Source organism: Cornus florida, unplaced genomic scaffold (assembly GCF_030987335.1).
Source record: "Cornus florida cultivar Cherokee Brave unplaced genomic scaffold, ASM3098733v1 CherokeeBrave_3.0.0_Hap2_Chr08, whole genome shotgun sequence".
NCBI lineage: Eukaryota > Viridiplantae > Streptophyta > Magnoliopsida > Cornales > Cornaceae > Cornus > Cornus florida.
Window position 1 is genome coordinate 14,295,257 of NW_026775578.1, and position 17,430 is coordinate 14,312,686.

The 17,430-nt window shown below is 37.3% G+C and overlaps 1 protein-coding gene across 3 annotated transcripts; it reads left to right on the top strand.

Moving 5' to 3' along the window:
- Positions 1-535: 535 nt before the first annotated feature.
- Positions 536-16,025, top strand: LOC132269525 (E3 ubiquitin-protein ligase RSL1-like). Of its 3 annotated transcripts, XR_009469522.1 has the most exons (5): positions 536-1,367; positions 6,947-7,129; positions 13,857-14,626; positions 15,486-15,729; positions 15,872-16,025. XR_009469522.1 is itself a non-coding variant. In XM_059770757.1 (4 exons), exons 1-4 carry the CDS (start codon positions 633-635, stop codon positions 15,676-15,678), a joined length of 1,881 nt encoding a protein of 626 aa, XP_059626740.1. In that variant the 5' UTR covers positions 536-632; the 3' UTR covers positions 15,679-16,025. The 3 variants fall into 3 exon arrangements, 2 of the variants coding, with proteins under 2 accessions (XP_059626740.1, XP_059626741.1); XM_059770757.1 differs by having other exon boundaries at positions 15,486-16,025; XM_059770758.1 differs by lacking the exon at positions 6,947-7,129 and having other exon boundaries at positions 539-1,367; positions 15,486-16,025.
- Positions 16,026-17,430: the final 1,405 nt, after the last annotated feature.

The window sequence follows — 17,430 nt, forward strand, 5'->3', positions numbered from 1 at the left end:
ACATTAATTAGGAGAGAAAAGAAAGGAAATGAGAGAATAGTATTAATTAATTATTGTGTTTGGTTGATTAATAAAGAAAAAAAAAGTAAATGATACTAATCATGTTTGGGAAAAGAAAAAAAAAAAAAAAAAAAAAAAAAAAAAAAAACTAAAAAGCCATAATTGATGCCTTAATTGTTGAGGGCATTTTTGAAATAATAAAAATACTATTTAAACACTACACTGCCCTTTCTTTTCTTATAAGAAATGAGAGAGAAAGTATCCCTCACTTATTTTTTCTCATTTTAAATAATCCAACAGACTTAAACCTTATCTTTTCTTTCTTTCTTTTCTTTTCTTATCCCTCCAAATTATCTTATTAAGGGCACTTTCAAAATTATGAAAATAATCATTTCTTTTTTTGTACTTTTACTTTTTGCGAGACAAAAAAAAAATGAGTTTAAATTATCCCTCACTGTCCTTAGTTTCCTCTCATTTTAAATTACCCAACCACACTTAAGTCCTTCCCTGTTTTATGTTTTTTGCCTTTTCTTTTCCATCCCTGTGCCTCCAAATTATGACATCCAAACGCACTCTTAATCCCAAAGAGAGAGAGTTACTCTCAAAAGCACAAGTGAAAGAGAGTGGGGAAAATGGCGACTACAAACGACCCAGACGAAGAACTCCACACAATCACCGCCGAGCAACGCCGCGAGTTCATGGTGGCGCGAGCCGTTGAGTCCGACCTCGACCTCGCCTTCCACCTCCAGATGGAGGAGGCCATTACCGCCTCGCTCTCTCTCCAACCCTCCTCTTCCTGTTCAAGCCCACCCCCACTCCCACCACACCCACCAGCCGCCCAATCAGTCTCTTCCAGTCCCTCAAACGACGACGTCTTCAACGTCGTCGGCCTCCAGACCGATGAGTTCGAAAAGTTCGCGCAAGAATTCTCCGATCGCTGCCTCACGGAAGCCGAATCGAGGAAAACCCAAGAAGATCTCCTCCGTCGGATTCACGATCGCAAAGTAGCCCTAGAGATTGAGCATATGTCCGAGGACGAGTGGGACGACAGCGGTGACTATTTCGAGAGGCCTTTCGGCGAGGGGACTTCCAAGAGTGTTAATAACGAGATTTGTAGGGTTTACTTCAAAGGGTTGGTGGCGGAGGAGAGGCTTAAGGATTCCAAGGTCTCTTTGACAGGGATCGGTGTCGCGATTTGCGACTCGAGGGATGGTTTGATTTTCGAGCTGAAAAAGCCTCTGCTTGGGGATGGGAAATGCCGCCTAGTCGCGGAGGCCAAGGCTTTGATCGAGGGGTTAAATGCGGCTCTTGCTTTGGATTTGAAGAGGGTCGCATTTTACTGCGATTACTATCCGCTCCACCAATATGTGAGTTTCATATGCAGATTTAGTAATTGTTTCTGTTTAAATTGTGTTTGAATTCTTTGGGTGATCCATTGTTTGGGAATTTTAGGGTTCATTTGGTTAAATGAATGGATTTGAAATTTGAGTTCCATAACATTTTGACTATAAAAGTTGGATTCTATTGTCTTATCATCTTTGATGGTGACCACTTCGCCTACAAGTACTGGTACTGGTTTCCATCCAGAAAAGAATGGAATTCCATTCGTTGTAACCATCCATCTTGATGAATTGGAGGGAATCCCAGTCCAGTTGCGGAAACCAGAGAAAATCGGGATCAATACCTAGAATCAAAGTAGCCACCAGCCGAGTACTGCTAGTGAAGTTAGAAGAATATAAAAGTATAGTATATATTTATATATATATAGATCTGACCAACTGCCCATCCTACCTCCTCTACGTTCTTGACAGCCGTCTTTGTCTCATTAGAGTCTTCCTTGGCCCTTTTCAGTTTGGGGTATCAACGCTATTGGACTAGTCACTCCAAAAGCCTTGAATGGCAATAGATTCGTTTTTGTGGTTATCGACTATTTCACAAAGTGGGTTAAAGCTGAATCTTACACAAACATCTTTTGTAGATTGTTTCACTAAGCATAACATCATCTGCCGCTATGGGGTGCCAGAAGCAATAAATTCAGACAATGCCAAGAATCTCAAATATGATCTTAGCAACCTGGTTAAGCCGCCCATGCTTGTGTTTCCACACTCCCTTACTTAGGGGACAACTTCTGCGTCTTGAAGAATGTGCTAGCAACATCGTCAGTCACCACAACAAACTTTGTTCCCAACAAGTGGTTCTGGTTAATGCACCAAAACTGTCATTTCCTTCTCATTTAATGAGTACTTTGCTCTGCAAAGCATAGAGGTATTCATATTACAAATCTTACTACAATGGATTTAATAAGTTCTTGTCAATAACCACGTCCGCTAAAGAGAAATATTAAACTAAAACCCATACAAAATGAGCACCTAGGGAAAAAAGGCTGATGTATTTTTGAGTTTTTGCCATTGGTTACTGGTTGAGCCACTGGAATGGAATGAGATAATAATAAAAAAAGAGGTCTGCTCTTCCTTATTTTCCATATATAATTCTAATAAGAGCCTGTTTATTGAAATAGAAAATTTAGGAAGAACATGGAAGCCACAGAAGTGCCACCACAATATGGTGTTTAGTCATCTTGCAAAAGTAGAACTTGGTGGAGCCTTTGGAACTCATATCCATAACCGTGAAGTTTAGTCTACAGAATGTGGACTTTATTCACAGCAGAACTTGTCTCTATTATGCTATTCCCTTTGGTTGGAAAGGGATGTTTATATGTCAGCAACAGAAGCTCAAGTTTCCTCGCCATCTTAGTGGGAGTCATGGGACTAGTCTAATAAAATTTCACTTGAACAGCTAAGGCGGATTAGTCGACATTTTTCATAATTTTACAAACAGAAGCCCTTATTTTCATATTTGTTATTCCTTGCCAGGGAGATGGCTAGTGGAACACACCCAAACTCATAGGCAATGATGTTTCCGAGTACCACATTTGCACATTGCCACGGAAGATCATATGCGATTTCCTCGGTTCACATGTTCAAGCTAGTGCTTGCAAGCGGCTAGGCATAATAGCCCATCTGCCAACTATTGGAATAGGTGAGCCGTCTTGCCACCTTATTTTGAAGGAGCAAGCCAGCAAGTTTTCCGGTGACTAATCTCCCATCGCTAGAAAGCCCAATGGTAACCAAAATAAGCAAGTCAGCTTCGATAGTGGTAGTAGCTTCAAAGGAATTGGTAGTATGTCTATATCTCCAAAATTCGATGTACTTCTTTAAGTGATGGACACATCTCATGTTTGCCAAATCTAAAAACCATTGCCTTTGCATCCCAACACTTCACTGTGGCTATGATCCGGACAGAAGGATAAGTTTGATTATGGCGTGGTTCTTTTTCATCTATCTCCGAACATCCTCGATACAGGATACTACTGGCTTTTAATGTAAAAGACTGCTACAATTATGTCAAACATTGCCACAAGTGCCAAGGATTCATTAGGATTCTCAAATTTTGAAGATGGAGTTGGAAGTTTTGCAAGACCTACTATCACGATTGATTGCTTGCATGTGGACTGCCCATTTCAATTGTTGCGCTTTCTTAAAGTGCATAGCATTCCTGACATACTGGAGTTACAACATTTGAATACGCTCTTTAACTTCTATTCTAACGAACTAAATATCTTTTATAAGGAATTGGAGGAAGGTGAGACGATTTTTTCCTGGAAATGAAGTTGCAGTCGGTTTGGATGATAATGCCGGTTGATTCAGTAGCGATTGAAGCTCAGAGGGAACGGGTTGCTCAGTTTGAAAGAATTTCTGCAAAAACGTGCTTCAACCTTCTTCTTTGTCTATAAACTAGATGATGGACTCGAGGCTTACTTTCTCATATATAGTGAGAGTTGGGACCATTTCGGATTATAGGTTAAGAGGTTTGTTAGTTCCATCAACCAACACTACTCTACACACATAGGTGACCTTTTAATTTAGACATTGTTAAGACAATTAAAAATTGATATAAGTTACAATGTACCCTACCAAATAGGGTGCCACCTCACTTCGATACGTGGATAACCATTGATCTAGTCTAATCATGGGATTAATATTACTCAATTATTTATATATATATATATTTATATATATCTATATGTATATAAAAAATTTAAGAGACTATTATCTTGCTTACATAAACTTCAAGGTGAAGATAGGTTAGAGGTATGTGAAAAATATTTTATCACTTATCAAAAAATAAAAAAAAATGAAAAATATTTTATTAAAATCATTATGCAACTTGAAGCATTGCCGATATGGGTTCAAATTGCTCCTTGTTATTTGAAATCCACCTTAATGGTTATGTTCACGTGAAGTAAAAATTTGTGTTTTAAGGCTCTGTAGGTTTCGGCGTAAAAAACTTATGGGGTAAAACATTTTCCATGAAAAACTTTTTACATGTAAAATGTTTTTTTTTTTTTCATTGCATTTTCCTGTGTTTGGCATAAAGTGGACAACGATATGCGAAACCGAACAAGAATGGAGCTAAGTGGGTCGCACAGCGTGTGTGAATTTCATAAAGTACTCTTTTTTTTCCTGAAAAGGTCGAGCAATTTTATTGGTGAAAAACTGTAAACTTCTTCTAGGCATTGAATTGAAAAATGAAGAACATATGAACACACAATGTGTGTGAATTGCAGAGAGTAATATGCTTCTACATCTAGAATATGAATTTATATGTGTATATACGAGTTATATATGTATACATGCGTATATATAAGGGGTCCCATAAATAGAATTTTTGGAGGGATTGGAGGAATACAGAAGTAAAGATGAGCACTAGTCTGGCTTTCCTTTTTTGATTTCTCTGTCTGGAGGTTTGTCGATGTTCATGAAGATGCCAAGCATGATGGTATTTGGGATGAGTTTCAATTTAGTAAAACAACTTGCAAGAAATTTTTTGGTAAGTCATTTTTCGTTGTTTAACGTAAAATAATTTACAAGAAAAATGTTTTCCCAACTTTTGGATTGTGCCAAACATCGGAAATTTAGGAAAACATCATGATCGTCATCCTTGCCTTTGCCCCTGTTGAAATATCTATATTATTATTATTTTTATTTTTATTTTTATTAGCTGTTTTCAGCCTTTTATTAGGTATTTTATGTAAGATCCTTATTATAATGGGATCATGTAGATAAGATCCCCATAATCATTGGATCACGTAGGTTTTGACAATTTTTTTTTTTTTTTTTTTTAATTTGGTTTCCTTTCTTTGTACCCTATTCTTGTATATAAATATAGTTCTTGGCTCTCGGTTTGAGTACGCTAAAACCCAAAACTTCTTTTTGATATTAGAGCAAAACAAAAACCTTCACCTCCCCAACACCGTCCCCTTCTCTCTCCCTTTCTCCATTTTCCCTCACCTCCGGCGCACCTCCATCTCCTCCTTGCCCTTGCGCCGGACCCCTCGAGTTACCCTCTGTTTTTTACTCCTTTTTTAAGAGAATTCCCTTAGGTTTTTTATGACCTAAGGTCCTTCTAGTGTTTTTTTTCTTTGTGGGCTGTCGGTGTCTGTTCGGCAGCATATTTGGAGGAAAGCACCAATTTTTCCGGGCCTTTTTTTTTTTTTTTCTTTCCACGTGTGGACCGGCCTTATTTTGGTACGATGACTGATTCTAGTAGCCCAAAGGAGAGTTTATACTCGGTCCAGCATACTTATCTTCGGCACATCATACTCCGACACAACAGGTTACTAGTGTGCTGTTGAATGGGCGCAACTTCGTATCTTGGTCCTGTTCTCTTCAACTCTGTATTGGAGGGAAAGAGAAAATTGGTTGGCTTTTGGGTCTAGCCAAGGAACCGGAAAAGACTAAATATATTGCATGGGACATTGACAGGTGCACCATTTTGGGTTGGATCTTCAACTCAATGGAGGAGCGTATCTATAATATGTTCATGTTTCACACTTCCATTTTTCGTCTATAGCGAGCCCTTAACAAGATGTATGCCCATTCCTGCAATGACGTTCATATCTTTTAACTCTATCAAGAGATTGCTCATGCATCTCAAGAGACATCAAACTGAGTATTTTGGGTACTTTCAGTCTACGTGGGAAGAATTAGCACAGTATGAACCTCTCTCCGATTTCTCTGAAGAAGCTGTAACTCTTTTGGTCAACAGACTGGACCGCCAGCATACCTACCAGTTCTTGATGGGTTTACGATCTAAGTATGATGCTTTTAGAAATCAGATCATAAACACCTCTCTTATGCCTGATTTATATGATGCCTTAGCTACTGTTGACCATGAGGAGCATAGATGTCAGATCTCTCAGCCAGTAGTTTTACTAGAGATTCCAGTTCATCAGATGGCTCTTGCTGCTAATTCTAGACTTTTAGAGGGAAAGATTAGTTGTCAACATTGTGGAGCCACAGGTCATGTAAAGGATCGTTGCTTTAAGCTTCATCCCGAGCTAAAGCAAAAATTTTCTCGCAATCGTCCTTCTGGTCGTGGCCGCAATAGACAATACTATTAGTGGGTATACTACTCAACATATTGTTGTCCTCCTGCTTCAACTCTTCCCAGACCATCTTTTCAGGAGTTCAATTAGTTATAGTCCCAGATTGGTCAGCTTCAGCTTCAGGAGCAGTTTGGAGCTTTATCTACCAGGGCTGGCTCTTCAATTCCCACGGCTACTATAGCTATAGGTACTCTTTCTGCTTTTCATGTTAAAGTGGGAAAACCTACTTGGGTTCTAGATTCCGAAGCCAATGATCACATGACTGGTGAGTTGTCATTATTTTCTACTCCCGTTACCCCTGTTAATCGGGCTGTTAGTCTAGCGGATGGGTCAACCACCATTATTCGTAGTAAAGGAGATGTTCATCTATCCTCTGATATTATTTTGCCATCTGTTCTTCATGTTCCTTACTTTGCATTTAATCTTCTATCTGTTAGCAAACTTGCCAAATCACTAAACTGTACATTGATTTTCTTTCCTCATTACTATGTTTTACAGGACCTGTGTTCGAAGAGGATTTTTGGCGGGGGATATGAGCACGATGACCTCTACTACTTTAGGGATCCTCCACCGACACCTCCTTCACTTGCTTCAAGCCTTCAAGCCTCTGTTCTTCCAGTTTCTAGATCTTATGATTTTTCTTTTCAGACTTTAAATTTATGGCATGCTCGCCTTGGGCATGTAAACTTTCAGTATTTATGTCTGTTTTTCCCTTCATTAATAACGGTTTATAAGTATAATAAGTTTCAATGTGAGGTTTGTGAGCTTTCTAAACATACTAGAACTAGTTATATTTCTCATATGCATCGTGCACCTAGTATGTTTGATCTCATACATTCTGATGCGTGGGGCCCTTTTCCTGTTACTGCTTTTTCGGGGCATCGTTATTATGTCACATTCATTGATGATTATTCCCGCTGCACATGGGTATATTCACTTTGTTCACTTAGTTCCTCCAAATGATCAAAACTCAATATAAAACTGTTGTTAGGAATATTAGGTCTGACAATGGTCATGAATATGTTTCCGATGAGTTTCGGTCTCAACTTAACCAACAAGGACTTCATCAACTTACTTGTCCATATACCCCTGAACAAAATGGTGTGGCAGAGCGTAAAAACCGCCAACTAATGTCAGTTGTTCGATGTCGTTTAAGTGGTATGAATTGCCAAAGTCATACTGGCACATGGTGGTTCTTACATCTACTTTTCTCATTAATCATACCCCTAGTAGAGTATTAAATGGTAAGGCCCCCTTACAAGTGCTTCAGCCCGATATTACTCTTTTTTCCATCATGCCTCTGGTTTTTGGATGTACATGTTTTGTTCAGAATCGTAGCCCTTTTCATACTAAACTTGATGACAAGGCCATTAAATATATCTTTTTAGGATACTCTTCAATGTCAAAAGGTTACCGGTGTTATGATCCTGTACACAAACACATGTATCACTCTCTTGATGTCACCTTTCTTGAGCATACCCCTTTTTATGGTTCTAACACTATCTTGCAGGAAATTTCTACTCCCGATCAAGAGGTTTCTCCTCTTGCTCGTCCTCTTCCTGTTTTTCAATAAAAGTCTTCTCTTGTGTTTTCCTTACCCCTTTTGCAGGTTTATTCTCGCCGCCCTCGTGCTCTACCTCCACTGCCTTCATCCTCCTCACATACAGGTTCAGGTATATCTCCTCTCTCTCCTTTACATTTCCCTAACCCTATTCCCGAGTCTCGGTATCCCACTCGGGGAACTTTGTGCTCTATTTGGATTCCTAGTATATCTCTTATAATGGTCTTTCAGGGTCTTATCGAGCCTTTTTAAGCAAACTTGATTCCATTTCCATTCCCAGAAATGTCTCTGAGGCTCTCTGGAATCCCAATTGGATGTCTGTTATGATGGTAGAAATGGATGCTCTGCAGCAAAATGAAACATGGGAGCTTGTATCTCTCCCTCCTGGTGAAAAGACTGTTGGTTGCAAATGGATATTCAATGTTAAATATTTGGCTGATGGCTCTATTGATCGGTATAAGGCCCGTTTGGTGGCCAAGGGTTTACTCAGATTCCTGGTAAAGACTTTAATGATACCTTCGCTCTAGTTGCTAAATTGACCTCAGTTCGTTTCCTTGTCTCCCTGGCTGCCTCTCACAATTGGCCTTTTTTTCATCAGCTTGATGTGAAGAATGCTTTCCTTAATGGTGATCTTCTTGAAACTATTTATATGGATCCTCCACCTGGTTTTCGGGCCGAGGGAGAGTATGCTGGAAAGGTTTGTTGATTGCGGAAGTCTTTGTTGGGTTAAAACAATCTCCTAAAGCTTGGTTCAATCGCTTCAGTGATGTAATTCTATCCATGGAGTTTGTTAGATGCATAGTTATTAAAGGCCCAAGGCGCACCAAGGTGCTAGAAGTCCTTCGGAGTCTAGGCGCGAGGCGTGCGCCTGAGTAAAGTGAGGCGCACAATTGAAAATTTAAACTACCATAATTACATTCATATCTCATAAGTCATATCAACATTCTAAAAATTAATATCAAATATAAAAAAGTAAATCCATCAACTATACAAGCATCCAACAACCATAAAATAGAGTACAAATTTGTTTTCTTGAAAGGCAAAGCAAAATGTGTTTTTTGAATGGCAAAGCAAAGCATAAAAAGAAATAAATATGTTAACAAAAATAAATTGTTAACAAGAATAAAAAAGAAAAGAAAAGAAAAAACAGAGCAAAAAAAAAAAAGACAGAGAGATGAGAGAACTAGACGAAGAGAGATGTAAACAAAGATAAGAAGAGAGGAGAGATCTAGAGGAGGAGAGGGAAAAAAAAAAAAAAAAAAAAAAAAAGAACTGACGTGGCTTCGTTGTTCATCTCTGCAACTAGGGCTCCGTCTTCGTCTCATAATCTCATTCTATCGTTGTTTGGTTAACACTTGGACTCGTGGGCTTTCTTATTTTTTGTATTCTTTTGAACAAAAGTTTCTTATATCGTATAATTGAGCTTTCTTTTTTGCTTATTAAGTTGCCAAAAGTACCCTTTTTGGCTTAAGAAATAGAACAATCATATTTTTTTAAACAAATATAAGTGAGGCGCGTCTAGGCTCACCTCACAAACAGGACGAGGCGCAACCGAGGCGCGCGCCTAGTAAACGTCAGTGAGTCTGAGATGACAACAGGCGCTAAACCTGAGCCTCGAGCCTAGGTGCGCCTTTAACAACACTGGTTAGATGTCATTCTGACCATACATGTTTTATCCACCGTTCCTCCACTGGTCGATGTATCATTCTTCTTGTCTATGTTGATGATATCATCATTACTGGCAATGACATTCCTGGAATTGCTCAAGTAAAGCTTTAATTGGCTAAAGCTTTTGATGTGAAATACCTTGGGTAGCTCAGATATTTCTTAAGAATTGAGGTTGCTAGATCTAAAAAGTGTATCTCTTTATCGCAAAGGAAGTATGTCTTGGATTTTCTTCGAGACACGGGTATGCTTGGGTGTAAACCTGCTTTCACTCCTATGGATCCTAATATGAAGATCTCGACTAAGTCTGGAGATCTCCTCTCTAATCCCTCGTAGTATCAACGCTTGGTAGGAAGATTGATTTATCTTACCAACACCCGTCCTGATTTGGCTTTTGCTGTTAGTGTTGTGAGTCAGTTTATGCACGCTCCTCATACAACTCATATGAATGCAGTATATCATATTCTTCGATATCTTAAGTCCTGTATTCTATTATTCTAGCAGTTAGGTTTGGTTATCCTGTTTCAGTGATGCATACTATACTGGCAGACGTTCCACGTCTGGCTTCTGTACTTTCTATAGAGATCATGTTATATCCTGGAAAAGTAAGAAGCAACTTGTAGTTTCGAGATCTTCAGCAGAGGCTGAGTATCGTGCTACGGCCCAGGGTACTTGTGAGATCTCTAAATTCGATCTTTCTTGGAGGAACTAGGGCTAAGTGAAAAACAGTCCTCAGACTTGTTTTGTAATAATAAGTCAGCCATCATGCTTGTTTCAGATTATGTTCTTCGTGAGAGGACTAAACATATAGAGGTGGACATTCATTTTATCAGAGAGAAGGTTCGTTGGGGGATTATCAAGCCGTGCTTTGTTCGGTCCTCTAATCAGTTGGCAGATGTGTTCACTAAATCTGTTGGTCCATCTTTGCTTCATTCCTCGATTATCAAGCTGGACTTGATTGATATCTTCACTCCAGCTTGAGGGGGAGTGTTGAAATATCTATATTATTTTTATTTTTATTAGCTATTTTCAGCCTTTTATTAGGTGTTTTATGTAAGATCCCTATTATCATGGGATCACGTAGATAAGATTTCCGTAATTTATGGGATTATGTAGATAAGATTCCCATAATCATGGGATCACGTAGATTTTGGCATATTTTTTGTTTTTCTTTTATTTGGTTTCCTTTCTTTGTACCCTATTCTTGTCTATAAATATAGTTCTTGGCTCTCGGTTTGAGTATGCCAAAACCCAAAACTTCTTCTTTTGCCCCGTATAGATGGGGTTGGCTGCATTAATTCTCTTTTTCCATTCTTTCCCACTATATACTATGTCTTCTCTTAGATTTTTTTAAATTGTTTTTAATTACTTCATCTCACATAAATTTTGGTCGGCCTCTTTGTCATTTCCCTTCTAGGCAAACATCTCTTCCTCTTTTAATCGGTGCATCATCGGATTTACGTTGAATATGGCCATACCAACTAAGTCTACTTTTCATAAATTTATCATTTATAGGCGTTATACGTAATGTTCCCCTCACACATTCATTATTTATCTTGTCTCCAGTGTGTCTTCTTGAGCCTAGGCGTGCACGTGAAGTGAGGCTCACATTAAAAATAAATAATTTATTATTAAAGCATTTATATTCCATATTAAAGGCCCAAATGTTGTCAAATGCGCGCCTGGGCACACAACAGGTGCATGCACGCCTTTGACAACACTGCTTATCTCTTCTAATTATTCCTATCATCCAACGTAGCATTCTCATTTCCGCTAAAGAATGTGTTGGATTTGTATCTTTATCAAAGGGCAACACTATGCTCTATACAACATTGCCTAATAACCGTTCTATAGAATTTTTCTTTTAATTTATTTGGTATTCGTTTGTCACTAAGGATTCCATTAGCTTGCCTCCATTTTGTCCACCCTCCTCCAATCTTACCTACTACATCACCATCTTTTGTAATATTGATCCTAGGTAACAAAACTAATTATTTCGAGTAACTATTTGGTCTTGAATTGTAATATTTATTTTGCTAATGTTTGCTACTTTATCAAATTTACATTCCATATATTCTGATTTAGTTTTACTAATTTTTAGTCCTCTTGATTCTAAAGCCTTTCTCCATGTTTCTAATTTTGTTGCTAAGGCTTCCGTAGATGTTTCTGCTAATACTTTGTCATCCACAAATAATACACACTATGGAATCTTTTCTTGAATTTCTTTCATTATTTCATCTAATATTATTGCAAACAAGTATGGACTCAACACCAATCCTTGGTAGGGAATTCGTTAGTTTCCCCGCATGTAGTGTTAACTCTGGTCAATGTCTCACTATACATATTATGAGGAAAACAAGTACCGGTACAACTTAATGTTTAATATGCAAGTCTTTTTGTTTACTCCAATATTCTCCTATTAGTTGTGTTATAAGTATATGGCTTTCATAGTGGATCTACCTGGCATAAATCTGAATTGACTATCAGAAGTTGAGGTTTCTTTCCTTTGTCTTGGCTCAATTATCCTTTCCCATAATTTCATTTTATGAATCATTAATTTAATTCCTCTATAATTTTCACAACTTTGTATATCTTCCTTATTTTTATAAATTGGTGCTATTGTGTTTTTCCTCCACTCACCAGCCGTCTTAGAATTTTGTTAAACAACTCCGTTAACTAATCAATGCTTATCTTTCCTAAAGTTCTCCAAACTTCTATAGGTATGTTATTCGGTCCAATGGTCTCATTATTACCCATTTTTTGTTCCTAATTTTTCATATAAATGTTTTTTGTAAAAAACATTGGCAAGAAATTCACTCAAAAACCCACGTTGCACCTTTAGGGGACTTGAACCTCGAACTTCGACTTTGAAAGGTGAGGAAGTATCACTAAGCTCCAACCTTTGGTGGTACATTTTGTTTACTTTTGGCTACTATCTTTTTAGCTTCATTTTTTTTTTCCCTCTAAATCCTCTCGTTTCTTACTTTTTTTACTCTTTATTTTATTTTTTATTACTAGTTGTATTTTATCATTCCGCCACCATATTTCTTTTTTAGTAAATTTCTCTCCCTTAGTTTCACCTAAAGTTTCTTTTGCTATGCTCCTAATACAACCTACCATTTTGGACCACAAGTTTTTTATATCTTCCTTCCATTCCCATGTTGTTTCTTGTAGTATTTTTTTTCTCTAAGGACTAGTTTGGTATGGTGGAATGGAATAAAAGAAAGTGAAATGGAATGGTTTTTTTTTCCATTCTCGTGTTTGGTGCCAATTTTAAAGTTGGAATCATCATTCCCCACTATTCTTGGAGAATGCCCATTCCATCAAAATCATTCCACTTTTAAACAAAAGGAATGACCATTCCATTCTCTTCTCATTCCATTCCCCACCTCCATTCTCATTCCATTCCAATTCATTCCACCACACCAAACTAGCCCTAAAAGTTATCCCTTTATTACCTTCCAAATAAACACATTTGTTTTTTCATTACTTCTTGATTTTTGATTCTTTGATCAATAATAGGTCTAATACTAATAGTCGATGTTGGTTTGTCAAACTTTCTCCCGGAATTACTTTACACATGCCTCATTCTTCTCATAAGCAATAGTCGATTTGGGTTTTATTTGTACCACTCTTATAAATGTTTAAATGTTCTTTTCATATGCCTTTGCAAATTCTAAGAGTGTTTTCCCGTCCTCATTTCTTTCTCCGAAGTCCCCTCCCTACACGCCCATTGAAATCACCTCCTATGACTATACTTTTTTATATAGTTTGTATTATTTCATCTAAAGATCCCAAAATGTCGTCTTTATATTTTCATCTAGTGCTCCTTGTGGCACGGAACCACTTATTATGTTTAATATCATTGTATCTAACACTAGTTTAATGTTTAATATCATGTTGTAGTGTCCTTCATTACCCTTTTCTATGTGATGTATATTGTTAAAGAATTGCTTTCTGAAGTTAATCTATAAATTTCATATTCTAATAGTTGGATTTTTGTGCTTCTTTCATGGAGAAGTAAGATGCGTTTCTGGAGCTCCCTTGCAATGTTTACAATGTTTAAGAAACTTGTGTTCACAGTTCAGCACCATTTATCATTGCTTTCTATAGTTATTGTTTTATGTTGTGATCGTAGACTACCTAAAATGCAGATTGTTAGCATTTTATTGGTCAATGCAGGTCACAAGACGATGGTCTCCGAAGCAGCGCAAGATGATAGCATTAGTCAATCAGGTGGCTCTCCTTCAAAAAAAATTTAAGTATTGCAACTCATTCCTTAAGGCTCGAAATGATATTAAGTTTGCAATTAAACTTGCAAGAGAAGCAATCGACTCTCAGATTAATAGACCTGCAGAAGCTAGTGGTGTTAAGAATTTGCGCGCTAATTGTGTCATCTGTTTAGAAGACACTGATGTTGGGCAGATGTTCTCAGTTGATGGTTGCATGCACCGCTTTTGCTTTTCTTGCATGAAGCAGCATGTAGAAGTGAAGCTGCTTCACGGGATGGTGCCTAAATGCCCTCAGGAAGGCTGTATTTCTGAACTCAAACTTGAAAGCTGTAAAAAATTCTTGACACCTAAATTAATTGAGATTATGAGCCAACGCATCAGGGAAGCTTCAATTCCTGTTACCGAGAAAGTTTATTGCCCATATCCCAAGTGCTCAGCATTGATGTCGAAAAGTGATGTTTTTGAATATTCTAGAACCGCATTTGGTAGCGTTAGACATGCAGTCAGGAAATGCACAACTTGTCAGGCTGACTTCTGTATCCATTGCAAGGTTCCTTGGCACAGTAACATGACCTGTTTCGAGTACAAAAGAAAAAATCCAAATCACCATACAGAAGAATCAAAGTTAAAGACTCTTGCAGCAAAGAATTTATGGCGTCAGTGTGTAAAGTGCAACCATATGATTGAACTTGAGACAGGGTGCTACCACATGACTTGCAGGTGCTTAGCTAACATTTCCAAGTTTACTCATCTTTGCTGTCTTGTTCATGTAGTGTTGTGGATTACCTCGAATGCTTACTCATGAAAAGAAACCAAAAACCAAAAATAAAAATACAAAGACAGTGAATGCTTCCTGAGATTTTTGACATTTGTAGTTTAAAACTGTTTATATTGTTTCCATTTTAAGGCATGGCTGCAGTCAAATTAGAACTTACATTGCAGCTTACTTTTTCTGACCACGCTGATATTACTCTCATGCTTCTTATTTTACATAATTAGAAAGCATAGATTCAACTATCTTCAAATGTTTGGCTGATTTGCTCCATGTTTTTCATTTTACATAATTAAAAAGTTGGGGGCTTCCCTTTTGGCTTTTTTTTCATCATCGTCTCTTTCTTTTTCAAATATAAGTTCCTCATTTATGCGAAACAATGTTATAATTGTTCTTTACCTTATTCAATTTGAATATTTCAGTAAAAAGCAGAGTGGTTTTCTTAGTTTTTAAGTTTTATGTGCCATACATAAGAAAATAGTAGAATTAATAGATTGAAGGAAATTTTCTACATTTGGCGGTAAGCCGGTAACAATAAAAAATTTATTTTATACGTTATTTTTGTTTATAATGTTTTTGGTGGTGGTGGAGGTGGGGGAGGGGTTGGGTTGGGAACCAAGAAAAGTTTGTGTGAGGATTCATTTATACCCCGGCTCTTACTCCCATATCTATCTATTATTAGTTTAAAATGCCTTTTTTTAAGAATGAAAATAATGGCAATAGGAAAATGCAAAGTAATATCTTCCTTATAATTCTTCCCGTCTGTTGTGACAACAATTGTGTTTCATGCTCGCGTTGTTCTTGCAGATGTGGGTATGAGTTCTGCTATAACTGTGGAGGTGAGTGGAAGGAGAAGAAAGCTACGTGTTCCTGCCCATTGTGGGATGAGGATAACATTGTGGATGACGAAGACTTAGACGAGTTTGATGAAGAGGATGAAGAGTTTGATGAAGAGGATGACGATGATGGCTTTGATTCTGATTCAGATGATTATTATTGAACATAAAAATTACCTCAAGGTCTCCACCTTTTCTTCTGCGAGGTTTTGATGGTCAGTATGTATGTTTATATTATTTTCTTTCAATCTTCTCTTCTCCTCTCCTCTGTTTGTGGTGGTGGTGATGGACTCGAGGAGTCAAGCATGAAATGCAATAAACCTTTTTGCTTATAACTCTTTTATCTTCCTTTTCTAGGTGCACAAACTGGTTTCGGGTCCATGAAACATGTAATTTGAAATTCTATATATTCTTATTTGTCGCTCCATATCTCTCTCCCACGAGGGTTATTACTTGGTGCAATAATATAAAATGAGAATGACAAGCACGAGGCTCGTCATTACTTAATGCATTTGATTGTTGTATTAATTGGCTTATAGATTGTGAATTGTGATGATGCCATTGGAATTGGCCCTGGCATACATACATACTGCAACCACTTCAGTGTATGTATTATGTATATGCAGATTGTGGCGTGGAGGGTGAAGAAGCAGCCCTAAACAAAGGGCCTAACTGCTTTGTCCATGTATACATATTTTGATATCAAGCACACGACAAACACTCTTGAATTTTATGTATGGTTTCTTATATATAATTGGGTGGATTAGGAATAATGTTGTAGAGGGGGAATTTCAAACAAAATTTTCTTTTTTGTCTCTCCTTGTGATCCATTTATTAGGAGGAAGGAGTCCAATGAAAGAAATGAGGAAAATCAGGATTCTTAGCATTCTTGCTCATCATTAGAAAGTTTAAGTTGCTCATCCTTGTATCAAAGAGAGAAGGGTTTTCTGGAAAGTACTCGATGATCATATGATTTGTAATCAATTGGCCGATTGAAATTTTATTATTATTATTATTTTTTATTGTTTCTCTTGTTTTGCTTTCCAATGTCAACATTTCAAAGAAACACAATTAAGACATTTAAGTTCTATGTTTGGTCCAATTAGATTGAAGTGATTGCATTATAACACTTGGACTGCACATGTGCATGGTCTAATAGATATAATTTGACTATGTGAATATTAAAACATTTGGGGAGGAACATAATTTGATGACAACAATTAGATTGAAGACATCAAAGTGCCATGCACATGTGCTGTCCAATTGTTGTAATGCAATCACTTCGATCTAATTGTAATCTTCAATAATGGTTGAAACTTGATTTATTCATATAGGGAATGAATGCACCCATCTTCCTCAGCAAATGTTTTAATATTCACATAGTCAAATTATATCTATTAATCTCGATTTACTTGGCAAAAACTTAACTATTTGGTGATAATCCAAGGTGCCACCATCTTTGAACTCATAAACGAGATATATAATTTGTCCGTCGTATCCAATTAATTTGATGATGTTTGGGTGAATTAGCTATGGTAGCCATTGTACCTCAGCCTGCAAAAAACAGAAATAGAAACAAATAGGTTGTCATTTACATAAATTAATACAAGATGCCTCCAAGCCTCAGCATGTGAAACTTTTTAATTTTCATTATTTATAATGATATTTATGGTAATTTATCAATGGTGCTTCAGGCATTCAGTGGCTGCGTTTGGAGTTATCAAATCAATAATTTTTGTAAGTTATACACCATGACAGAATTTGGTGCTCCTTAAAGTATGACTAATCATGGTGAATTGAAACTAGCAAAGCCTATTTTAATTCACTTGTTTCTCCTACCGACATTCTAATTGGTCACACAACCATCATACATGTCTTTATTGCGTCAATGTATCCCATTGTGACGTCTTTTTCTT